At 44.2% G+C, this 27,519-nt stretch overlaps 1 protein-coding gene across 1 annotated transcript; it reads right to left on the reverse strand.

Annotated features, from left to right (window-relative positions):
• Positions 1-19,077: 19,077 nt before the first annotated feature.
• Positions 19,078-26,553, reverse strand: LOC309537646 (phospholipase A2 inhibitor and Ly6/PLAUR domain-containing protein-like; the record flags this gene model as incomplete). The annotated part of the gene is made up of 5 exons (XM_082232538.1): positions 19,078-19,423; positions 21,069-21,215; positions 23,217-23,366; positions 25,215-25,337; positions 26,502-26,553. The coding sequence occupies 5 exons, from the start codon at positions 26,551-26,553 to the stop codon at positions 19,251-19,253; spliced, it is 645 nt and encodes a 214-aa protein (XP_082088664.1). The 3' UTR covers positions 19,078-19,250.
• Positions 26,554-27,519: the final 966 nt, after the last annotated feature.

The raw sequence follows: 27,519 nt of genomic DNA on the forward strand, positions 1-27,519 counted from the left end.
CGGCGGGTTACAAATAAATTATTGTTGTTGTTATTATTATTATTATTATTATTATTATTATTATTATTATTATTATCATCATCATCATCATCATCATCATTATCATTATCATTATCATTATCATCATTATATTTTGCTTTTGAAAATGATTTTGTGGGTCTTTCGACCAAAATAAATAATGTTGTTGTTCTGGGCAGTATAAGTAGCATTTTCAGCTGAATTTGGGGAAACCATTTGTAAATATTGATAATCAACCCAATTTGCAATGGGGCTTGAATGATTTTGATTGCAACAGTAGTTTGCAAAATACACCAGAAGCTTTCAAAGCTATATTTTGTTCATAGACCAGAGTAAAATGCATTAAATTTGGAATGTACATAGAACTTTATTTCAGGTCCAATCTGCAGCATGAAGAATCATAGCTCCCTCTGTACTTCTGACAATACATCTGACATACACTGCATTCTCTCTGCTAGTCGATCATAACCGTTTCCAGAGTGAGGAAATACTTCCCTGAAAACTCCTGTTCCCTAACCCAAGATACTTGGCATTGCACTTCAACTGCACCAACCTCACTGTCCAATGGTGATTTTAGATTCCCCACAGACACAGGGTGATTTGCTGACATTGATTCCATCTTTGTCATGGGTAGAGCATTTTAAGGCGGTTTTCTTTGATGACTGTATTCCACCTGATAGTCAGGACCATACCACTTTTACTTTCGTGGATGAGTGGCCCCCTGTCTCCGTCACCAAATTTATAACTTGACCAGATGACCAGATGAAAGCAGGAAAGGCTGCTGGCCCTGATGCTATTCCATCTGAATTGATTAAAGCCAAGCCAGAGTGGTGGGCTCCGATACTAGCGGAACTATTCACTATGATAGATAGATCTGGTATCTTACCTCACTCATGGCAGCAATCTACAATCATCCCAATCTTTTAAAAGGGTGACAGAAAGCTGCCATCCAATTATTGGCCAATAAGTCTACTGTCAAACATTGGGAAATTGTATGCTAAGAATCTGTTAAATAAACTAACTACTTGGCTTGATGAGAATAACATCATAGGTCCAGAGCAGGCAGGATTCAGGCCAGGGAAATCTACTTTACGCAACTGTTTGGTGTTATCTTATTTAGCCGCTAAGTACACGCGGCATCATAAAGAATGTCTTTATGTGGCCTTCCTTGATATCAAGGCTGCTTTTGACACTGTCAACAGGGGGCTGTTATAGTCCAAATTGGAGACAATGGGCCTAGAACCTAGATTATTTACTTAATCAAAAAGCTTTACACAAAGAACACCTGTCACATAAGAACTACACCAGGGAATGTAATGACAGATCCTGTCATTATAAACAGGTGTAAAGCAGGGCTGTGTACTCGCTCCCTCTCTTTTTAATCTTTAATGACTTCACTTCTCTACTAAAACAGGTGGACGCCCACAGCCCAAAACTCAACACATCAAGCATTCCCATCACTCTATACGCAGATGATATGATTTGGCTTTCACAGACAAGAATTGGCCTCAAACGTTTGTTAAATTCCTGTATTGACTATCTGTACTGACTATTCCTGTATTGACTATCTGTCCAGAATGAAATTGTGCATGAACCCTGATAAAAGCTCTACAGAATTCCAGTCTGGCTGCCAGGGTTTACCCAGCTGGTAGAACGAGTGCAGGCAGCTTTCCTTTTTAAGATTTTTGCTGTCCCACATTGTGTACCCTATACAGCTTTGTGTCTAGAGGGAGGTCAATGCAAGGTAGAGACCCTAGCCTGTGCAAGATTTCTTACATGCTGGTTAAACATCTGCCCTAGAGATGTAATGTTAGACTGCTTTGCCTCTTTCATTTCACAAATGTTTTGTGTCACTCGGAAGGTGGTAATTCTGTATTGATTTGCTATGGATGTTTGTATGTGATGCCAGTAAAAGGTTTGAGGATGATGATGATAACCAAAACTAAACTGGAGTTCATTAGTTTGGGTCAATGGAGATTTCTGGTTAATGCAAAACAGGTTCTCCAAGCCAAGCTGGAAACCTGATGCTTGTGATCAGGTTATTTTAGATTCCCCATTTTCAAATGTAAGCCATTCCTTACTTGTCAGGGAGTCGATAACAAATGAGTGTAGACAATAAAAAGGAATATTTATTGCCAAAACAAACAAAGTTCATCAGAGTGGCGATCACAGCCATCCATCCATAAATCAAAGATGTCCCTTCTAAGGAGGGTGTTTCCGGCGAGACCAGAAACAGCTGGATTCCTCTTGTGACGTATTCTGTCTTGAAGATCACCCCCATATGCCTAAAATGTGAGCTAAGGGAGTCAGCCCCAACTCCTTCCTCTGTCTCTGAAAGTGCACTTCTGTGGTCTTTCCTGCTCTCTAAGCTGCTTTCGTTTCTAGGTCCTGCATTTTGTCCTTCACTAGCACAATGGGAAGCTGCCGGCTGAATTCCGCAAAACCTGCTATCAGTCGGCATCCCTAAGGGCAGGGGAGTTGGCTCTCCACTATAATCCTCCTGTCTTGTAGTTAACCCTCTCTCATCTTGGCTGCTTCCTTCACTGGGAGCTGGCAGCAAACTTCCCTTGGGAGCTGGCTCATTCATGATGATATTGCAGAATTGGGAAGCTGTGATACTCCAGATGTTGCTGGACTACATTTCCCATCATCTTTGACTGGTGGCCAGGATAGATGAGGCAGATGGGAGTTCTCATTCATCTACAGCTTATGTGCCACAGCTTCCTTACCACTAATTTAGTAATTCCAACAACAGAAGACAAAAAGCCAGATAAATCTTACCTAGATTTGTACGCAGAACACTGGAAGCACAGGAATTGTCTTCCAAGTTACAAGTTTTTTCTACATAGCCATCATATGTCAGTCCAGTCCTGTTAGACGCGTATCTGCAGTGCAGAGGTAATGCTGAGGACAGGAAGAAAAGATTACTTCATGGATTATTATTATTTGGTTTTGTGGTTTGCTTGATTTGGCACAGAGAAGGAGGTGAGAGTGAATTAAATCTTTTAAATAAAATGGGGTTCAAGTTAATAATATATTTTTTAAAAATTAAATGAGTAAAAGCCATTGGCCAGAACACTGGTTTAATTCTTTCCAAGAGGTTTGAAGGTAAACCCTCCCTTTACCATGGCCCATTTTCCCTCCCATCCACTTCAATGCCTTTCCCCCCCTTCTACAGTTCAATTACAATCATAGATGTGAGCTAAGACAAAGGAGCAATGGCCAGATGATGAGCAGCAGGAAGGCAAATTATGACAGTGTGCAAATCCTTTCCCCCTCACCTGCAGGTCCACTTTTAAATCTAAATTGGTCTTATCCCATCATTTAGGCATGAAAAAAAGCATCAGGGGAACTGGGAACCCTATGCAGGAATAATCTGTACCATCTCTTACTAGACCTCTTGGGGAGAAGATTTTGCATTTAAACCAGTTTTAAGCACAGTTAAATGAACAGAGTTAGATCCAGGTCAAGAGAGTTGAACTTTAAGGGTTCTACTAACTATGCTGAGGCAACTCACCTAAGAAAAAGGTTGACAACTTTTTGGGTTTTTTAGTACAGTTAAGAGAGGAGAAAGAGGGGACTAGCTGGAAGCACATACTGTTCTGCATGATATGGACAAAGTGGAAATACAAACATTTTGATCCCTCTCTCATAATGCTAGAGTTTAGACTATCCAATGAAGCTAAATGTTGGAACCTTTAAGACTGACAAAGCTACCAATTGAATGACTTCACAAAAGGCTTTGACAAATGATGCAGAATTAGGCTACCAGTGGATACTAAACATTGTACCTTCAGTTACCATCATATTTCAAATATCAGTTGCTGGAACTATAAGAGAGGAAAGTGCTGATGATGATGCAGTGAGGTCCTGATCCTATGCATACCATAGTCCTCAGGTTTTTGGTGTGAGAACAGGATCCTGGATTATGGATGAACTATTCTATCCATTTCAGTTGCTCTTAGTTTCTTATTTTTTGATTTATATGTTTTCTGCACTTGTCTCCAAGAAGCTCAATGCTGTGTACATAGTTCTCTGCTCCCCATTTTATCCTCACAAGAACCCTGTGAGGTCGGTTAACCTGAGATATAGTGACTGGTCCAGGATCCCCCAGCGAGCCTCGTGGCTGAGTGGGGATTTGAACCCTGGTCTCCTGGATCCTTATCTGACCGTCTAATAACTACAACACACTAGCTCTCTTAAGTTCAGCTCTCCAGATTCCTCTGTCCTCTAAATATAATTAAAAGTTGCCCATCCTACTGGTTCCTACTTACCTGAAGAAAGCAGGGGCAAGAGGAGGCATGTGCTCAGAAGTGCCTTCATCATTCTAGAAAGAGAACTGATGCACATAGAGGCTTACTTGGAGGGATCTATAGGCTACGTGTTTGTGCTGCAGGCAACACTTGGGGAGAAATTTTCAGTGAGTTCTAGGAAGAGGAGTCCCCCCCCCCTTGGCATAAAGACAGAGAGAAAATGATGAAATTCAAAGCTCACTGTTGAAATTGTCTGAATTATTTCTCCACAGTCTCATTAGTTGTCAATAGGCACTTTTCAGATTTCTTCCTCTATACAGTTAATTCACAATTAAAATACTGACAGCACCCAGTAAAGGAACTGAGAGCAAAAAGGTAAAGGCTAAGCCCAGAAGCCACCTACAAGAAATCACTTCAATACAGTCTCTATCAAAGGATTCCTCTTCTAAAGGAGAAAAAAGCCAGCAAGGCTGGGAAGTATGGAATGAGCTGTGGGTAAAATGTTGACTTCATATTGCAGCGCACATGGATTTAATGGAGGCTTCAACCAGTAAAACTGATGCTCCTGTTTTCCAGATGATTATCCTTCCTAGAGGCTCAAAAGGATGAGATTAGACCTGAAGATTTTCACCTGATCCAATGGCTGAGAGAGTGCCAAGTATGAATCAGCCACACAAACAACTATGGGGAAGGTCTCGACTGGAGCCAACAATGGCCATGGAGCTTCCTCCATTCAGAAGCTACACAAACTTGGCCATTCTCTCAACCAGTCAAGTGGAAGGCAACAGGCCATGTGCAAAGGCCACTTGAGGAAGACACATTGTTGGTTCAGCTGCAAATTACCCCCAAAAGCTGTTAGTGCATCCACACAGAAAAAAGGAGGGTGACTCAGTTGCAGTGAAGCAATCCGTTCAGGTGCAGGCAAGTAAGGCTGACGTAGAAAGTAAGGTAATGTTACCACAGGACAACAAACAACTCCAAATGAGCAAGTTGTTCCAAGAAGGCTGCAGAGGCAATTGAGGCGATCTGATTATGCTCATCATTAAAAGTAGAAAAAATAATTCCAAGCCAACGCCTCTGTTTTTGCCTTTACTTGATTTGGAAGGAGTAATATACTTTTTCTCCTTTTCCAGTCCACTAATCAAAGTGCAGTGAAAGCCTCAAGGTACTGCTCAGGTGACTGCTCAGCTGGCAAAGCTGGAAATAGCTCAGGAAGGTTGAAAGGTGCCAGGGACGCACTGGTAGACACTGAATAGAGTACAATATCTCCAAGATCATTCCTGAGAGCTGATTAAATCGTTTTACTGAACTTTGCCCCTCCTTGTTCTAATTGTGTCAGATTGTTGTGAAAGGCAGAGGATACTTTAGGTCAGCTGATCTGTTTAGTGATGACTGTCCTTAGCCACATTGTCTTGAAGTGAATCCAGCTACGTAGTTGTTTATACCTGCTGCAAATCCCACCCTCCATTTTCAGAAGACAAGAAGAACCCTGCATTGTAGGCAGCATCCTTCTTGGAGTGGCTGATCAGATGTCCATGGGTACAGGACTATCATAACAGGAGGACAGTAGCCCACTCCCCCTGATCTCCCACAGCAACTGGAAATAGTATATCCATCAAACTAATTACGGTAGTTTTATGGATATACAGTGGTACCTCAGGTTACATACGCTTCAGGTTACAGACTCCGCTAACCCAGAAATAGTGCTTCAGGTTAAGAACTTTGTTTCAGGATGAGAACAGAAATCGGGCTTCCGCGGCGCGGCAGCAGCAGCAGGCCCCATTAGCTAAAGTGGTGCTTCAGGTTAAGAACAGTTTCAGGTTAAGTACGGACCTCTGGAACGAATTAACCTCAAGAGTGATCTAGTCCAACCACTGCAATTCCCCCCATGGGACTCGACCATGAGATTGAGAGTTTCATGCTCTACTGGCTGAGCTATAGAAAACCCACATCAGCAGTAAAAGCCACAGTTGGATAGACCTAACAGTGGACTAGTCACATTTATGGAAGAGGCTATCAGTGGCAATTACGTTAGAATTTTGCTGATTCATATTATGCTTCGCTTCAGCAGAATTTCTGATGTCCTGGAGAAGGTAACCTAATGTTTCTTAATTATTTTGCTTGTGTTTAGTAAGTTAAAGAAGAAAGAGAAGTATTCTATTTAATGATTAACCCAATAATATCACAAATATTTTAGCTGAGATAGTTGAAAGGAGGGATAAAGCACGATTAGTGCAGTTCAGAAGCTATGTGCTGTATAATACCGTAATCACTCTATAGGACGCACAAAACCATTGGAGGGGGAGAACAGGAAAACAACAACAAAAAAAAAATTCTTGTTCTCCCCCTCTAAAACAAGGTGCGTTCAAGGTCCATTCACCCAAAGACTCCGGAGCACAGCAGGGCAAAATAACCCACAATATCTATGTTCCACCTTCAGTTTCAAAGGAAGTTTGCTTCTTTCCTTGATAGCAAAAGATGTTTCTCAATTTTCCAGCCCATCCCTCACCAATAAATATATTTGGCTGGAAGGACTGGAGCAAACTCGGGATTATAAAGGGATTACAGTGCAATTCTATACCTGTCTATCTAGATGTAAGTGCCACTGATTTCAATGGGTCTTACTTCCAGATAAGTCTGTATAGTTTTGTATTGCAACTTCTTCAAAATATACTTTGGAGTTTTGGTTTCTCTGGCACTTCCCTTTATCTCCACTGCCTCAAACTCTTTTCCAATTGAAATAACTATTATAATGCTTCACATATCTCACACCAGCCTCACACTGATGGGTAATTTTGGTTCATCATAAACCTTCTCCTTGTGAATTCACAGCAGTTGTGTGTGTGAGTGGGTTGGATGCCTGATGGAAATGCTTGGAATCAAGATTTCTGTCTCTTTCTTTTTTGCTGTTGGTGGAGGGAAATCGGATGCAGCACACAGAGAAAAGAGCGCTGTATTGTGTATCATTATTCCTATTGTGATAAATATTAATGACTGAGGAAAATAAAAATTTGCTTCTATGATGTATATCCTTCAAATCAATAGCTTGGAATGGAGAAGTATGGTATTTCCTGATATAAAGCATCAAAGCTTTGTTTTTAATGTGAAACTGCAGGCAAGTAGAGATTTGACGGTTTTTTAATGCAAGGTTATATCATCTAACCTCAATACAAGACGACACATCTCTCAAATAAGTGAAATGATAAAAGAGTTAGAACAGGTGGTGAAAGAGACTGGCTGGGCCTACTGATCTTTGTTTCTTCAGGTACCTTAGTCTTGTTAAAAAACAACATACAAAAAGTCATATTCAAAAGGCATTGGGCTTTTACACCAATCTTATGGGCCTCCAACTCTGACCATTTTGCTTTGTAAATGTTCTCATATACTCCTTACAGTTCAAGAGTCCATTCACCTTGGAGACAAAGTTATTTTAAAGCTGATTTGAATGTATACCCCTCAACAGTCCCGATTTGGTCAGAATGGCTAGAGTATTCATTACTAAGCTGCCATGGGTTGTACCTTGATTCCAGGGTGTCCTGGTTTCTCCCTGCCAGCAGAGAAGGATCACAGAAGCACCTCCTGGGGTGGCAGCGGCATTGGGAAGGAGATGTGAGGGCTCCTTTCCCAAAGCCTAGTTCGTCCTTAAACGGCTTTGGGAAGAAGACAGTTGGACTCTAGGACCCTGTCAGAGTCTTCATACCTCCTACTGGAAGCACCTTTCAGACCAGAAATCAGGGGCTTGACCAACCATTGCACTGCTCCCAGACCTCTGTCTTGTTCAGCCTGGGCACTAGTCGAAACCAACTGTGAAAATCCTCATATATCCTCAGGGAGGCCCTCATAATGCCAGAGTGATCAAAAGCCAAGTAACCTATGGAAGAAGAAGCTGATCAAAAGCCAAGTAACCTATGGAAGAAGAAGCTGACTTGAGGGAATTATGGGCCAAGGATAGGTGCCCAAGGATTCCAACTGGGAAGGACTGGTCCACTGAGGAGCAGGAAATTAAGGAAATTAGAAGTGCATCCTATATTTTTATATTGTAACACAAATCTCTTTTGTCATATTGGATGCCATCTTTTTAAAGAACTCTGTGGGAATCAGACAGGTGCCCCTTCCAGTCCAACCACACCTACACTGTCAGTAAATGGGTACTTTAAATAAATGTGTTCCTCCCTCAGGCTTTTTGGTAAAACTGAGCTGGAAACAAACTAATCCTAATGAGGCACAAAGTAATCAACAATTAGCATGTCACACACATGCTCTTCTAAGACATCAGGTGAACCTGGGATCTGCTCGCATCCATGGGGCCATTCAAGTATACACTGTCAGTTTTGTAGCTTATCAGTATTTTTAAAAATACTGTTATTGCATTTTTCTGAAATATGTATTCTGTACTTCTGGTGGATATTTGGATACAGTCTTGATCCAAACCAGTACCTCAGCTCTCTTTTGGCATCCTGGGTGATATATTTTGCTGGAGACATTGGGCAACAGAGAGTGGTCATTTAATTCCTGCTTTCTGGAATTAAAATAGGATCAAGGGAATTTAAACTAAAAGCTTACGCAGACGACCTGATGTTATCTTTAGAAGAACCGCAAAGGAGTATCGAGAAGGCGTTGGAAATATTAGAAGAATATGGCAGACTAGCAGGATTCAAATTGAATAGATCAAAGACCAAGATATTAACAAAGAACTTGAGAAATGAGATAAAAGAAAAACTAGAGAGACAACATGGAATTGAAGTAACCAAGAAAATAAAATATCTAGGTATTTGGCTCACACCTAAAAATATAAATTTAATTGAAGATAATTATACAACGACCTGGAATAAAGTTAAAAAAGACCTGGATGTCTGGAATAGAGTAAACCTTTCGTGGCTCGGCAGGATGGAGGCAATAAAAATGAATATTCTCCCTAAGATGTTGTTCCTTTTCCAAAATATTCCGGTTATTAGAGGGACTAAAATATTTAAAGATTGGCAGAAAGTCCTCTCAAGGTTTATATGCCAGGGAAGGAGGCCAAGGATCAGATACAAACTACTTACAGATCGAAAGGAGAGAGGAGGATTGGCGGTACCTAACCTAAGATTGTATTATGAAGCGGCCTGTATATGCTGGGTGAAAGACTGGATAACTTTGGAAAACAAGGATTTACTGGAACTCGAGGGAGTAGAAAACAGGTTTGGCTGGCATGCCTACCTTTGGTCAAGTAAAGGAAAAGTACATAAGAGCTTTTTGAACCACATTATTAGAGGTCCGATATATGAAGTCTGGGAAAGAAACAGAAAATTGTTAGTGTTAAGTTGTGGGTTGACAAAGCAGCCGGCACAGCGATTTCTTCAAGTAGCTCTTTATTCTGGTAAGCTGGAAATAAACTGCCTGCGAACAGCTCAGCCGGCCTGTATTTATAGTCAGCCGGCTGTCAACATTGTAACAATAACAGCTCAGAGTTCCCGCCTAAAATAACGGACGCGGACCTGAGTGAAAACTATCTACAGACCTGAGTGAAAACTATATACAGTATCCCCCTGTTGGCCCAGGGTGAAACTACACTACATAACACCCCTCCCCACCGAGATAAGGCGTTAGTTACAATCGTAATGGTTTCCTTATGTACAGCACTACGCGTAATGGTTCAATTAGGCACAAAAGCATATCGGTTACATTTCCCCTACTTAGACCAACAGTGATACCTGTCCAACAACATAGTCCTTTAAATAAGTTGGGCGCTTGGAAACTCTGCCAGACCGCCGGGGACTGGTAGCCAAGTCCGGAGGGCCACACAGTTCTCGCTGAGGCTGTGGTGCGACCCTAGGTGGCGTTGGAACCAACTCCCCTGGATCCGCTGCTGTGGGTGGAGCCTCCGCAAGTGGAGTGGTCTGAGTCTGTTCTGAAACGGCTTGGTTCGGCTCCACGCTGGCAGTTTGCGAGGGAGGTGTAGGTGGGGCCTCGCCATCTGTACGTGTCTCTTCCGGAGCCGCAAGCGCAGTTGGGGGCACCTCGGTAGTGTCCAAGTCCCCAACCCTGCGCCTAAGCTGGTCTATGTGCCGTCGCCACAAGCGTCCGTCTTCGAGTGCCACCTGGTATGAGCGAGGTCCAGTGACTCCCACTACTGTGGCTGGCACCCAAGGGATGTCCCCCACATAGTTCCGGGCAAAGACCTGGTTTCCTGGGACAAATGACCGTGGTGCGTTGGCACAGCCTGGGGGTTCAGCCACGGCAAAGTCTGGGTGTAGCCGGTCGAGCGGTGACCTGAGGCGGCGGCCCATAAGCAGTTCAGCAGGGCTCCTCCCTGTGGCCGCATGAGGGGTGATGTGTTGCACGAACAAGCATTCGGCGACCCGCTCATGCCAGTCTCCCCGGTCCAGGCGCGCCAGTGCCTCTTTTGTCGAGCGCACCATTCTTTCTGCTTGCCCGTTGCTGGATGGATGAAAAGGTGCCGTTAGGGCATGGCGGATGCCCAGTCCCAAAAGATACCGCTCAAACGTGCCTGACGTGAACTGCGGTCCGTTGTCAGAGACCAGGACATCAGGACACCCATGCGTTGCAAACAGGCCTCGCAGCACCCGGATGACAGCTTCGGTAGTGGTGGAGGGCATCAGGGCGACCTCCAGCCATTTGGAATAGGCGTCCACCACTACCATAAAGGTCCGGCCGTGAAAGGGGCCAGCCAGATCGATGTGCACCCTCGACCAGGGTGTCTTTGGCGTCTCCCAGGTGTGTCCCTTAGCCGCCGGTGGTGCAGGCCTCGACTCTTGGCACGCTTGGCAGGCGGACACCCAGGCAGTGATGGCATCGGCCATATTAGGCCACCAGACGTAACACCGAGCCAACGCCTTCATTTTGACAATTCCTGGGTGGCCAACGTGCAGAGCCTCCAGGACGCGCTGACGGAGTCCCTGGGGAATCACGACGCGGTCTCCCCACAGCAGACAGCCACGATGAGCTGAGAGTTCATGTTGTCTGGTTGCGAAGGGCTGGAACTCCGATGCAAAAGGCCCTTGTGGCCACCCCCTCCACACCCAGTTGAGCACCCGGCTGATGGTGCGATCCTGGGCAGACGCGGAGGCCACAGTGGCAGCCGATACAGGCGCTGTCGGAAGATCCTCAATCAGAAGGAGCGATGAAGCTGGAGCCGGGTCTTCCACAAATGCTGGAAGAGGGCAACGGCTGAGGGCGTCGGCATGGCCCATCGATTTCCCCGGGCGATGGATGAGCCGGTAGTGGTAGGCAGCCAGGAAAACAGTCCATCGTAGCATGCGTGGTGAGAGGACCGGTGGAGTTGGACGATCACCGGCGAGGAGGCCCAGGAGTGGCTTGTGGTCAGTGATGAGGTCAAAAGTCCTGCCATAGAGGTATTCATGGAACCTCTTCACTCCAGCCACAAGTGCCAATGCCTCCTTGTCGAGCTGGCTGTAATTCCGTTCCGTCGGAGATAGTGTCCTGGAAAAGTAGGCGAGCGGTGCTTCTCTTCCATCTGGAAAACGGTGACTAAGGACAGCACCGATGCCAAAAGGTGAGGCGTCGCAGGCAAGGACCAGCGGCCTGGATTCACTGTACTGTACCAGCACACTGTCTGAAGAAAGGAGAGCCTTGACCGCGTTGAAGGCCGTCGTCTCCCGATGACCCCAGGCCCAAGGCGTCTTAGTGCTAAGGAGTCGGTGAAGAGGCTCAGCCACTGTGGCTTTGTGGGGCAGGAACATGTTATAAAAGTTCAGCAGCCCCAGGAATGCCTGCAACTCCGTTTTGTTTTTTGGGGTGGGGGCCTGCTGGATAGCGCGGATCTTGGATGTGGTTGGATGAAGGCCGGAGGCATCGATAAGATAGCCCAGGAACTCTACCTGTGAAACGGCAATCTGGCACTTCTCCCTCTTTACCTTGAGCCCGGCCTCCTGGAACCTGGTCAGCACGGCACGGAGGCGCTCGAACAGCTGCTGGTGTGAGTCTGCAGACACCAAGACGTCATCAAAATATGGTACCACGCCCGGAAGCCCTTGCAGGAGACGCTCCATAAGGCTTTGGAAGATGCCAGGAGCCACACTCACCCCGAACTGCAACCGGCGGCAACGGAATGCCCCCCGGTGGGTGACGATCGTCTGGGCCTCAGCAGTGGCATCATCGACAGGCAGTTGTTGATAGGCTTGGGCAAGGTCCAGCTTAGCGAAGACCTTACCCTCACCCAGGGAATGCAGCAGGTGGTGGACAACAGGAACCGGATAAGCGTGCTGCTGAAGTGCCTTGTTAATCGTGCACTTGTAGTCAGCGCAGATTCTCACCGACCCATCTGGCTTGACAGGCGTGACGATGGGGGTTTCCCACTTTGCGTGGTCAACCGGCTCCAAAACTCCTTGGGCGATCAGTTTGTCCAGTTGTTCGTCCACCTTAGCCTTGAGAGCAAAGGGAACCCGGCGTGGCTTTAGCTTGATGGGGGCGACTTGTGGATCAAGGCTAAAGGAGATGGGCGTACCTGTATATTGCCCCAAGGTGCCGTCAAAAACCTCGGCAAAGTCTTTGACCAGACCCTCAGTCTCTGCGTTAGAGATGCAGTTGATGCCGGTGATTTCCAGGACGAGGGCATCAAACCAGTCTAGCCCTAGGAGGCTTGGCCGCTGACCTTCGACCACCACCAACCGGAGCAGGCCCGAAAAATCCTTGAAGGCGATCCGGAACCGGCCAACGCCTACCACGGGAATGTCGTTTCCCTGGTAGTCTCTCAGGTGTACGCGGTGAGAGTCGAGTTGCCTTTTGGACACTCTGGGTACCAGTCTTTTGAGGGTGCTCCATGACACGATGGACAGGGCAGACCCGGTGTCGATCTCCATGTCACATGGAGCTCCTTCAATGAGCACCGTGACGTTCAGCTTGCGTCGCGTCGACGAGTCGGTTTGGCCAATTGTGGTTCCAGACGGGCAGCGGCAGTTGGTGAGAGCGAAACAACTTTCCTTGGCAGACTGGAGTGAAGACTTGGACTTGCGAGTCGATGAAGGGGGGGTGTCAGACGGAGCCGATCGGCAGACCTTAGCGATGTGGCCCCTTCTGGAACACTTCCTACAGATGGCGTCTCTGAATCGACACTTGGCACGGGAATGGTTGCCTCCGCAGCCAGCACATTCCGGTTGGCCCTTGGAGTTCTGTTGGAACTTCCTGCGCTCCCGCTTTGTCTGGTGCACATCATCGTCTTCACTGGAGGATGCCTCATCACTGCTGGCCTCTTCATGATGCACCGGAACTGGCTCCCTAGCAAGACGCGGGCTGCTGGACTTGCGGATCTCCTGAGCGGAGCGTTCAGCAGCTTCTGAGGCTACAGCCTCCTCAATGGCTTTCTGTAGCGTGAGGTCTGGCTTGGCTAGGAGACGCCGTTGCAGATGGATGTCCCGGACCCCGCAGACGATTCGATCCATCAGGGCATCGTCTAAGTCTCGGAACTCACAGTGCATTGCAGCCTGTCGCAGGGCGGTGGTGTAGTTGTTGATTGACTCCCCCTCTGCCTGGTTCCGGTGGTAGAACGCATGGGGGGCAGCAATCTTGGACGGCTTTGGTGCGTAGTGGCTGCGGAGCTTCTCTTGGATCGTGTCCCATGGTGTTTCCTGGACTGCTTCAGGCGCAACCAATGCTCGGGCCGTCTCAAACACCTCAGGCCCACAGAGGCTGAGGAATAGGCCCCGCTTCCGATCCTTTGATACTGCTGTCAGCTCGTTGGCTTGGAGGTAGCAGTCGAACCGAGCGAGGTAGGAGTCCCATGATTCAGATGCTGGCGCAAACGGCGGTAGAGGCACAAGTGAAGCCATGATTCCGATGCCGGCGTGAAGGGCGATGGATGGAACACAGTGCTCCAGCCAGAACAGTCAGCTCTGAATTGGTTCTGCCCAGTGATTTCGCTCAGTGATTTCGCTCTGTGATTCAGCTCAGTTCAGAGGCTGGCCGCATCTGGCTGTGCTCTGATGTCCATCTATCCCATCCTCGTCGCCAGTGTTAAGTTGTGGGTTGACAAAGCAGCCGGCACAGCGATTTCTTCAAGTAGCTCTTTATTCTGGTAAGCTGGAAATAAACTGCCTGCGAACAGCTCAGCCGGCCTGTATTTATAGTCAGCCGGCTGTCAACATTGTAACAATAACAGCTCAGAGTTCCCGCCTAAAATAACGGACGCGGACCTGAGTGAAAACTATCTACAGACCTGAGTGAAAACTATATACAGTATCCCCCTGTTGGCCCAGGGTGAAACTACACTACATAACACCTACACTACATAACAGTTAGAACCCAAAACACCCTGGTGGCTGTCCCCAACAGATATTTTATCATTTAAAAAAACAAATTTGGATGAACAAAGCTTAACATATGAAGATCTACTGACAAGTTCCCATGAAGGTTGGAAATTAAGACCGTACGAGGAGTTGAAAGAAAAGTTGAAGGGTTGGCTACACTACCATCAAATTAATGCAAGATGGACGGAAGACAAGAAAGTAGGAATGAGCGAAAAGAAATCAAAATTCCAAATTGAAATAATTGAAAGTAAATCTAAGTTACTATCTAAAATTTATAATATTTTACTAGAACATGACACAAAAGATGTAGAAATTAAAGAAGTTACGGTAAAGTGGGCAAGAGACTTGGGACATAATATAGAACATGAGAAATGGTTAAAATTATGGAATGAGGGAATAAAATTTACAGCAAGTGCCGCAATTAGAGAAAACTTAGAAAAAATGATATACAGATGGTATCTAACCCCAGAAAAACTAAATAGGATGTATAAGACCGGTAACAAGGCCTGCTGGAAATGTAAAACAAATGAAGGGAACTTCATACATATGTGGTGGACGTGTGAGGGAATAAAAAAATTCTGGAATCAGATATATGATGAATTAAAAAAAATATTTAGATTCACATTTCCCAAAAAACCAGAGGCCTTTTTACTAGGGATGGTGGGAAAAGAAATACCGGAAAAAGATAAAACCCTGTTCCAATATGCAACAGCCGCAGCTAGAATGTTAATTGCCCAAAATTGGAAAAACTCAACTTTACCAACGGTGAAAGATTGGCAACTGAAACTTTATGGCTTTATAGAAATGGCAAAAATGACGCAAAGAATTAGAAATCAAAAAAACACAAAGTTAAAAGAAGATTGGAATAAATTTATGGTATACATTGAAGGTAATCTTAGTAACTTACCAACTACAGTAGGTCTGACCTAAATCTTCCAATGTTACAAACTAAAAATCTACACCAGCTGTATGATGAAATCATTAAAGGTAGAAATCCGAAATCAGGAGGGAAGGAAGTTGTTATTAGCAAACTGTCTGTATGTATTCTTTTTTTCTTTTTTTTCTTTCTTTTTCTTTCTCTTCTAATTCTTTTTTCTTTTTTCTTATTTAATGTCTTTTTAATGTGTATTGACTGTGTTTTTCTTGGATGTGTGTGTTGAAGAAAACTTAATAAAAAGCATTTATATTAAAAAAAAAATTCCTGCTTTCTGGAATCGCCCAGACTTCCTTTGTACCCACAGGTGTCTCCTGGACCTGAAGGGAAGAATTGTTAGCAATATTAGCATTGACATCCTAATATTCTGGGAGTGGGTTTGGTGTTTATAATGTAATTCCCACCCCCCGCCCACACTTTGGTTTATTTTTATTTTTAAAACATTTGAATACTGCCCTTCAGCTGTTGATTTCAGGGCACTTTACAAGAGAAAAACACAAAGCACATAATGAAAACCAGATGGACCCCTTCTCACAAACCAATACCCCCTCCCTCTCTGTGGGGTGTTGTTTGTTAGTCACTTTAAGCTGCCCTGGGCAAGATAGCAAGTAATAATTTTAATTAATTGATCAATGATAATGATGATGCAAGCAACGCAAGCATGGCATCCAAAGAGAAACTTGCTTTTGCTGCAGCCCCTGCACACCGAACCTTGCTGGGGTGGGGGCTTGTCCTCCCTCAGGGTGGGGCAGGCACGTCCTTTGCAGGGGCTGCATCCAACAAGTGAGGTTTCCTCTGGTAAGGGGCAGGGGCAGGTTTAAAAAAACCCATCTTGTGAGAGTAGCTCACCGGCTGCTTCCCTGATGGGACAGGTGTGGCACAGGGTGGGCGCGTGCAGCATTAGAACATCCCCTCCCATGAGAGGAGAGTGGGATGAGGCTGCTTGGTTTGTTTCTGGCAGAGGGAGCACGATAGGGAGGGTGAGGCCTCGGCAACAGCGGTCCAGCAGAATTCTTTTCACGATCAAACAGCCAATCGCGATCTACAGGTTGGACATAGTGGAGCTACATGACTGAAAGGGTTGTAGATAACATCTCCTCTTGTAACCTATTTTCAGTGATCTGACTTCTGAACAGCTATTATGTCCATTTTAAACACACACACACACACACACACACACTCCTCTCTTTTTTCTCTTTTCATTCTCCTCCCTCCCTTCCTTCAGTCTTTCTCTTTTTACTGTTTCTCATACTTCCCTCTTTATTTAACCTCCTTTCCTACTTTTATGATGTTCTAGCTTTTATACAGCCTAGCAGCATCAACATTGCTATTAATTTTATTTTAAATATACCTCCTTCTACTCATTTCCTTTCTACGTGTGTGTCTTTTGTATTTGCTTATACTAACAGAATTTCTAAAGGATGAAGTAAAGTTATACTAACATAATTTCTAAAGGATGAAGTAAAGTTGTATGTGTGTAATCACATCTAAGAAAATGTGGCATTTCCCTTCTCCATGCATTTTCAATGTTTCATTAATTAGGAAACCCCCTTGCACTAAAAAAAGGGGGTCACAAAGAAAATATCTCAATCACATGATGATATGAAACATTGGTCTGGGCTTAAAAAATAAAATAAAATAAAATGCTTAATGTGCTGCAAATGGTGGTGGTGGGAAATCTGAACCTGGTGCCAGTAACCAGGTGGAGAGGTGGAGAAGTGGGCATCTCCCAGGGTGAGAGGCTGGGTGAGAAAAAGGAAAGGTCCAAGGTGAAAATGGGGAGGGCCTGTCATTGGGAGCCGGGGAATGTGCTTGTGACTTGTCAATGCTGTGACTTGTTTGCAAAGCATTTTGAGGATGAAATTGCTTGCATCCACTGGGAACCTGACTCAGCTGTTACAGCAGATGAAACTCAAGGGGTGTCCAGAGCACTCTCTAGCCCTGATGTGTTGGGTGAGTTTCAATTAGTAAGATTCAGGGACATTGCCCGTTGCCCCTCTTGTCTGAGGAAAGGTAGCAGGAAGGGGACAGCTGACTGGGTCTGGGAGGTGATTAATGCCTCCTTGAAAGAGGGGGTGGTCCCTATCTACTTGAAGGAGGCAGTGGTGTGCCATCATCACAGATTGGGTTACGTGGATCCCCCCCCCAAGTTATTTCATAGTGGCCCTTGGAGGTGGGACATCTGAGATGGGACTTTTGGGGTGGAGTGTCATATGACATCTTTAATCAAACTCTAGAAGGGTGGGGCATAACCAATAGACAGGAGGTAGTATACTAATACTACTGATGCCCTTTGTATGCATGACCAAAGTATCCTGCCAGGCTGCTCAATCAGAGGAACTGGGGGGGGGGGCAGTGTCTATGGCACCCAGTCTGAAGGCAACTAGGAGAGACCTATAGACCGGTTGCCATGCCCATCAACTTTGGGAGGGACCGGCTCCCTCAGGCATTTTATGGGGGGGGGGGTGAAGACCCCTTGCCACCTTGGAATTACCTCCTATGTAACCTGGTGTTTGTTCAGTGAAGGTCAGAATGCATATACTTTCTCTTAGGTATTTATTGATAAAATTTAAAAATGGGATGGAGGTTTCAAGGAGATTCAGATTTTTAACATTAGAGAGCCTCCATCTTGGAATAAGATAATACTACAAATTATTGATGATTATGATCTTCCTTGAGATATTCTTACTGTGTTAGATATTGAGGTGACACCTTGTCATATGAAATTTCATATTTAGAAGCATCATTTCATGGTCAAATGTGCTCCTTGGAAAGTCTGTCCCAAGACATGTTGGCAGCTGAAGCAAACCACAAAATAGTGCCTTGCCATTTCAGGGAAGAAGAGATAAGTGCAGATCGACATCCGGAACAATTCAAAGGGTGAGGAATAAAGAACTCCACAGGAAACAAGCATAGGAGGAGACCAGAAGTGCCTCCAATTGGCCAAGAGGCCACTGAAGAGGCAACCTGATTGTGGGGGAGGGGCAAATCTGGTCTTTAAGAAGCACAGTGCGGCTGTTGTTGCCACTGTGCCAGCAGCAGGGGCAAGGAATTCCTTGGAGACCAGATCTACTGCCCCTATGGACCCAGCCACCTAAGATGGTTGCCTCACCTTCCCTCATGGGGCGGGGGGGGGGAGACAGTCCTGCACCTTCGTATGCCAAAGTACCCATTCAGGCCCCTCACTATGTAAGCACATCACAAATACCAAATGGGGGAAAGCTTTTACAACTCTGTCATAGTTGAAGGCTGCTCTTGCCAGATCCCCTATGTCGTATGCCTATGTAAACCTAAGAGGCTTGAATATTCACCCAACTACTTACTGGTTTGTTCCATCTATGAGGACTTAAGAGAAGCTTTGTTCAAATATTTAAATCTCCCAATTGAGAGATGGATTGGTTATGAAGGGACATTTTGTTTTTATTCTGTTTTATGTATTGCGTCTTTCGTAATCGGTGTGGCTAAACAATAAATGATAATTGCATTTGTATATGAAAGAAAAAGATCTAAGAACCAGCATTTGATTCTCCATAACCATTTATTTTGCATTGTAATCGTCATAATGAAAACTTAACTGTTTTTTAATGATACACAACCGGATTCTTTGAAGTTAGAATCCACAATTCCCATATTCTGACCTCTTTTTCTCTGCCCTTTGCTTCCCTTTACTTCAGCCAAAAGCAAAAAAGAAAGAAACAGAGATCCTGAGTCACGAATTTCAACACTAGGCCTCCAATTCCCCCTCATTGCCATAGATTTTGGAGGTCTACACTGTCCCATTCACTCTTCATGTTCAGGCATGTGTGAGATTCGTGAAGCATTGTAACAACTTTCTTGGGTAACAGAAAGGATAAAGATCCCATCTCCGATTATTTTTATTTGCTTTCCCCCGATGGCACAAAAATCTGTTGTTCCACAACCTTGGAAAGTGAAACTGTGGGGTTGAAATACACCTGGGGGGGGGAAGAAATGTTGACATTAGTCCTTTACTTAGGGAATAGGAGATGGTCCCTGTGATGGTGAATGATAATGTTAATAAGTTAGTTTTTAAAAGAGTATATTTAAGAAATCTGAGAAATATCATAATTTCGTCAGAACATGAATATACAACATTTTCAACATTAGAAGTTCAGGTAAAAAAGTTAGATCAGATATAATTTAAAATTGCTATCATACCCAAAGGACTCTCAAGACACAAAGATTTTTAATAAACAGCTTATACTTATAAGATATAATGAAATCAGAGAATTTGAAAACAGGCCTAATTGATAAGATTAACCAAATCAAATTCTTGTGGGCAGGTGAGTAGCAATAAAATGGGTGGAATTCTATCCCACCCCCCATCTCCTGGGCATGTTAAAAGTCACATGCTATGGCCACACAGCAAGATCTGAGAACAACACTCCCACCTTGGTGTCTGAACCTTGAGTGTGTGAACCTGCCATAAGTCAACAGGGTGATTCAGCAGCAAAAAAAGCTGGAGTTGCACTTCATTGTCTCTCAGGATGGTTGGGTGCCAACTGAGGCTCCCTCATTGCCCCACTGTGATCTAAGTATCCAGAGAATCCTCCTTTTATTTTACCATATCTATTTTCATGTTAAACACGTCAAACATAAAGCAGGTGAAAACGGCGAATCCCAAGGGCCAATCAGGTACTCACCTCAGAATTCTTACTCAACCCTTAAAAGAGAAAATAGCAAAGCCAAGGCTGTAAAGGGCAGCAGAAATAAGAGAAGAAAGAATGTAGGGCAGAAGCATCACAAATGGCCTGGAAATTGCCTCTGTTCTCCTGAGGCAAATCAGTCATATGCCCCTATACCATTCATTTCAAATTCCCTCCCAATGTAGCATTATTCCTGAAAAATTTGCTGATAGGGAAGCCTCCATCTAAAACTGGATCTAGACACATCAAAAATTGATTTAAAGTGGTACCTCGGGTTAGAAACACTTTGGGTTAAAGTCATGACATCAACAAAATAATGTATGGTTGTAGAAAGGAACATATCCTCTCTCTCTTCCTCCTTTTGTGTATCCCCTAAATGAATTCTGAGGTTTTTCCCAATTCTGTGGAGAAGATTTTGGGAGGATTCAGAGCACATACATGCAAAAGAGAGAGGAAATTCTCTTGCACAACTGTAAATCTTTACACTAATGGTCTGAGTTAACCAGATACTGCTCATTGTCACAGAATTTAAGGAAATGTATTACATTCCTTTTACATAATAAATATTTGTTTTGAGCAAGATGGACACATTTTGTCCTGGACTGCATCCCAGTGGTGGAGAGATCCGGATTCAACTGGGGTGAAGCAATCAATGCATTTTTTTTACTTTGTTCAGAAGGGTATTTTATATACACATCTCACTCTGAATCCTCCTTCCGGACAAGCAAGTGGCATTATGAGAGTTAGAGGACACAGACCAGGCAGGCAAAACAATACGGAAGGGTGCAGAGTAGGGCCAGTGAGAGATATGATCCCTCTCATTGTTCGTGCAACATGCAAGGGAAAGGGAGGAAGGGAGAGAAGGAGACAAGGAGAGAGTCTGCATGACCAAGAATTACTAGGCCTTTTTTCCTTGTCTGAGTAGCAATGTTACCGGTAATAAGAGCTAGTTTGGATTGAATGCACTGGGTCTCATTCTCAAGACAGTTGATGGTCTTCTCACTTTTACACATTATGGTTCCTTTAGAAAAGCAGGATGGGCAACGCAAACCATTTTCAGCCAGCATGTTGCGATCAGGAACTGCCAAAATCAAAAGTATAGTGAGCATGTTAATGTCTTCGTCTGTTTTTGTATCTCTGTGTTGTATTAATGGAATCCACCTAGGGCCTTCCAGTTTTGGTGGGGCAGTTGCAAGTACTCTTGGATAAAATATAATCTAGACACAATCTGGTTCAGGACTGAGCATGGGACAAAGTCACCATTGTTCTCTGAGATGAATGACCTTTACATAAAGGGGGGTGGGGGAGTGTGAACTTTCTTCCCTTCTCAATCTCTCAGAAGGTTTTCCTGTCATTGATTATGGTGTAGGCTGTATGAAAGCGTATGCTCTTAGTCCCTTATCTTTGTACAGAGTTTCTGGCTGTCTTCTGCACTTCCGGAATGAACTAACCGTCACTTTCTGTGAATTCCCTGAGACCTGCAGGTACAGGGCAGTATATAAATTCAATAAATAATAATAATTAATAATAACTGCCAGCTTAGACAGTGCTTATTTTGTCAATTAAAAGACTGACCAGAAACAGTTCAAGGGTCATTTAGGAGGACACCTGGATAAGATAGATGGGTGGTAACCATCTAATTTGGACCATCAAATTGAATGTTATCTTAAAGGGACCATAACCTGTTCATGCACCTAGGTATCCAATTATAATGCATGAAATATCATTCACGGCTAATTATGCATAGGGAATGTTATAAAGGCATCTTGATGATTGTATTCTTATCCCCGATTTTTATTTTTTTATTTTACTTATCCACTTGGTTACTTAATGTAGGCAAAGTTCCTAAACTGACATAACTGACACTTCTTTAGACACTTCTAAATCCTCAGAAATCAACATGACTCATGCCAGAAGTAATCTACTTCTGAGGTAACCGTTTTGGGGAAGTGGGTCATTAAAATAGCAGATTAGCTCAGCAGCACAACAAAGGAATGGAAGCTGTTCCCTGTGTAGTAATAAAACCAGGATTAGGTTTTATTAGAATATGAGGAATGTGACCATTCCCGGGAAAAGACAAACTACCAAGGCAAGGATGCTGCTGTGCCTATGAGAGGGACAGGACATATTCTGGTGGGTGTCTTCATTGTAGGCCTCAGGTTGTATATATTGATGCATAACCATATATGATAAAGACACCACAGTGCATTATGGTCCCACAGGAAACACAGAGCCTGGGTTACAGCATGCCTGGTACCCATGGAATCTCACATCACTTGGATATAGGGGCGATGTGTAACCATATCTTGACATACAGTAAAAACATGGCTGGGACAAGGGGCACTGGCACTGTGCAGGATCAGATCCTCCCACCTATCAGTAGGATGATCTGATCCTGCATGGTGCTGCTTTGAGGGGCAGGAAGAAGGAGAGGCCTGGTTGGAAAGGCAACCCATCCCTTCTCTGGCTGACGTAGCTGCCAAGTAAAAGGTAAAGGGACCCCTGACTATTAGGTCCAGTTGCAGATGACTCTGCAACTCAATTTATCTCAATTTATTGGCCGAGGGAGCCGGTGTTTGTCTGCAACCAGCCTCCAGGTCATCTGGCAGCATGACTAAGCCACTTCTGACGAACCAGATCAGCGCACAGAAATGCTATTTACCTTCCCGTCGGAGCAGTACCTATTTATCTACTTGCACTTTGTGCTTTTGAACTGCTAGGTTGGCAGGAGCAGGGACCGAGGAACGGGAGCTCACCCCAGGATTTGAACCGTCGAACTTCTGATCGGCAAGCCCTAGCCTCTGTGGTTTAACCCACAGCGCCACCCGTGTCTCTAGCTAGGTCCCTCTTTTTCGCAGTTTCTCCTCATGACTCCCCGTCCTGCCTGAGTCTCCATCCCTTGAGAGTCCCTAATAGTCCTGAGCTACTCAACCCAACCTGTAGCCACCTGGGGCTGTCTCACCCCATTTGAATGAGGCACAGATTCTCTGAGTACTTCTGATTGACTAAGGATCCAGGCCATGGCCAAATTCAGGGAAAAACTCTAACATGTTAATGATTCTAAATTGATGCAGAAACGTACGGCTGAGAGTTGCATTGTTACACAGTTCAGTTTTGCAGCAGTTCTTCTTCATCTGAAAGAATTTACCATCCCCTGCAGTGAAGCTGTAATGGCCTGAGGAACAGGCAATGGATAGCGAGCATCTATTCACAATTTGCTCTTGGAATTTCACTATGAAAAGAATTTGAAATAAATATTTAGATATGGAGGTTTATTGCTCCTAAAACACATTCATTGTAGTGGTTCCAATTTTCTGTAATGTCTGAATGAGAACCTTTTCAAACAAACAACATGCAAAATATTATTAAATTCTACAATCTAAGGTGATGGGCTTTATTAACCTATATATCATTTAAAGAAAAATATCAAAATCATCCCACTCATAATACATAAAGCATACAATAAAAACTTTGTAAAAAGAAAAGAAACAGATATCAATTAACCAATGGAAGGATGTATTCTGAATGGCTTGTATGAGCCTGGTGGAATACAATTTTTTCTGCAGGCATTTAAAAGATGCTTGCCAAGGATGGGTTGAATAATAGTGAGAGTAGAGAAGCCAATATAACTCAGATGATACTACCCTGGCCTTGGCTAAGTTCCTCTCAGAAGTAATAAGAAATAGAAACCTACATACTGTGGATAAAACAATGTGACCACTTTTTAATCTTCCCTGTATTTCTTTTTCTTTTTTGCTTTTGAAAATGATTTTGTGGGTCTTTCAACCGAAATAAATAATGTTCTTGTTCTTGTCAGTATAAGTTGCATTTTCAGCTGAATTTGGGGAAGCCACTTGAAGCAGTAATTTTGCATTGCTATTTAAATGGCTTTTGTTTGATTTTCTCAATGCAAACAGCTAGAAGTCTGTAAAATTTGATAATAAACCCAATTTGCAATGGAGCATGAATAATTTTGATTGCAACCGTAGTTTGTAAAATACAACCAAAGCTTTCAAAGCTTTATTACGATCATAAAAGGTAAAGGTAAAGGGACCCCTGACCATTAGGTCCAGTCGTAACCGACTCTGGGGTTGCGGCGCTCTGTAAAAGGCATTAAATTTGGAATGAATGTAGAACTTCATTTCAGGTCCAATCTGCAGCATGAAGTATCATGGCTTCTTCTATACCTCTGACAATACATGTGCCATACACTGCATTCTCTCTGCTAGTCGATCATAACAATTTACAGGGTGGGAAAATACTTCCCTGAACTCCTGTTGCCCAACCCAAGATACTTGGCAGAGGTTTAAAGACTGTCTCAAGGCAAATAAAAAAAAAATGTAGCATCAACACTGACAACTGGGAAACACTGGCCTGCAAGCACTCCAGTTGGAGAACAGCCTTTAACAAAGGTGTCATAGGCTTTCAAGACACTTGAACTCAGGACGCAAGGGAGAAACATGCTAGCAGGAAGGCACGCTTGGCAAATCCACACCTTGATCAACTCCTGTCTGGAAACCAATGCCCCCACTGTGGAAGGACGTGTGGATCCAGAATTGGCCTCCACAGTCACTTACGGATTCATTGTTAAAACCGTGTTTATGGAAGACAAACTTACTCAGCTACAAGTGATCGCCAAGGAAGAAGACTTGGCAGGGCACTTCAACTGCACCAACCTCACTGTCCCATTCCCCCTCTCCCTCCAAGTATGTAGCAATGATGTAGGAACAGATGGTCAAGTGAGCACCACCATCCCACCCAGAATAGCCCCAAGGTATATTGGCACCTGAGGCAAACCACAAAATGGTGGTTGAATATGTACATCAAGATGGAAATCTGATGCTTTTGATCAGGTGACTTTAGATTCCCCATTTTCAAATGTTAGTGATTCCTTACTGCAAGATTGAGAAGCTATGATCTTCCAGATGCTGCTGGACTACATCTCCCATCATCTCTGACTGGTGGCCAGGATAGATGAGGCAGATGGGAGTTCTCATTCATCTACAGCTTATGTGCCACAGCTTCCTTACAACTAATTTAGTAATTCCAAAAACAAAAGACAAAAACAGATAAATCTTACCTAGATTTGTACGCAGAACACTGGCAGCACAGGAATCTAGACCAAATTTACAATATGTTCTTTCATAGTGATCATATGTCAGTCCAGTACTGTTAAATGCCTCTATGCACTTCAGAGGCAATGCTGAGGACAGGAGCAAAAGATTAGTTCATGGATTGTTATTGTCATTAACATTATTATTATTTGGTTTTGAGGTATCCTTCATTTGACACAGAGAAGGAGGTGAGAGAGAATTAAATCTTTTAAATGAAATGGAGTTCAAGTTAACAAGATCTTTCAATAAAATGAAATGAGTAAAAGCCATTGGCCAGAACACTGGTTTAATTATTTCCAAGAGGTAAATCCTCCCTGCCCCATGGCCCATTTTCCCTCCCATCCACTCTATCACTTCAATGCCTCCCCTCCCCTTACTGTTCAATTACAATCTTAGATGTGAGCTTAGATAAAGGAGCAATGGCCAAATGAGCAGGAGGAAGGCTTATCCCATCATTTAGGCATGATAAAAAAGCATTGTGGAAACTGGGTACCCTCTGCAGGATAACTCTGTCCCATCACTTACTAGACCTGTTGGGGAGCAGATTTTGCATTTCAACCAGTTTTAAGCAGAGTTAAATGAACAGGGTTAGATCCAGGTTAAGAGAGTTGGTCTTTAAGGGTTCTACTAGCTATGCTAGGGCAACTCACCTATGAAAAATGTTGACGATGTTTTTTGTTTTTTTTTTGGAGGGGGTTAGGACAGTTAAGGGGGGGGGGAGAGGGGACGTCCTGGAAGCACATACTGTTCTGCATGACATGGACAAAGTGGAAATACAAACATTTTGATCCCTCTCTCGTAAGACTTGAATGGCCTCACAAAAGGTTTAGGCAAATGATGCAGAATTAGGCTACCAGTGGCTACTAAACATAGTACCTTCAGTTACTAGCATATTTCAAATATCATTTTAAAATTCTATCCATTTTAGTTGCTCTTGGCTTCTAATTTTTTTGATTTATTTGTTTTCTGCACTTGCCCCCAAGCAGCTCAAGGCTGTGCACATGGTTCTCCGCTCCTCATTTTATCCTCACAAGAACCCTGTGAGGTAAGTTAACCTGAGGTATAGTGACTGGTCCAGGATCTCCCAGTGAGCTTTGTGGCTGAGTGGGGATTTGAACCCTGGTCTCCTGGATCCTTGCCTGACCCTCTAATGACTACAACACACTAGCTCTCTTAAATTCAGCTCTCCGGATTCCTCTGTCCTCTAAATATTATTACTGTAAAAGTTCCCCATCCTACTGGTTCCTACTTACCTGGAGAAAGCAGGGCCAAGAGGAGGCATGTGCTCAGGAGTGCCTTCATCATTCTTTCAGAAAGAGAACTGATGCACATAGAGTCTTACTTGGAGGGATTTATAGGCTATGTGTTTGTGCTGCAGGCAACACTTTGGCATAAAGACATAGAGAAAATGATGAAATTCAAAGCTCACTGTTGAAATTCTCTGAATTATTTCACCACAATCTCATTAGTTGTCAACAGGCACTTTTCAAATTTTTTCTTCTATACAGTTACCGTATTTTTCGTTCTATAGGACACACTTTTTCCCTCCTAAAAAGCAAGGGGAAATGTGTGTGCATCCTATGGAGCAAATGCAGGGGGGAGGCAGCCGGGAAAAGTGCCCAAAAGCCGCACACAAGCTCCGTGCGCTCTTGGGGGCTTTTCCCCAGGAGGGAGAAGGGACTGACTGGCCACATCAATCTCTTCTCCCACCTCGTGGAAAAGCCCACAGAAGCCACACACCCTTTAAAGAGCGTGCGGCTTCTGCCGGTTTTGCGAGAGTTGGGGGAATTCCCCCACCTCGTAGAAAAGCCAGCAGAAGCCACGCAGCCCATTTAAATAGCACACAGCTTTTGTGGGGCCACTCTTGGGGGCTTTTCCCCAAGGAGGGACAAGGGACTGACTGGCTGCATCAGTCCCTTCTCCCTCCTCGTAGAAAAGCCGACAGGAGCCGTGCGCTCCTTAAAGGGTGCGTGGCTCCTGTAGACTTTTGTGGGAGATGGGGGAATTGCCCCACCTCCCTCAAAAGCAGGGAGAAGGTCTGGGATAAGCGCACAGGCTGCCAGCAGCCTGTCCACTGCTCGCAGAGCTAGGGGGGGCATATTTTTTTCCTTGATTTCCCCCTCTGAAAACTAGGTGGGCCCTATGGTCAGGTGCGCCCTATGGAGCGAAAAATATGGTAATATAAAATTTAAATTCTGACGGCACCCAATAAAGGAGCTGAGAACCAAAAAAGGCAATGGCAAAGCCCGGAAGCCACCTACAAGAAACCTC

The sequence above is a fragment of the Podarcis vaucheri genome (assembly GCF_965113315.1).
Source record: "Podarcis vaucheri genome assembly, chromosome: 7".
Taxonomy (NCBI): Eukaryota; Metazoa; Chordata; class Lepidosauria; order Squamata; family Lacertidae; genus Podarcis; species Podarcis vaucheri.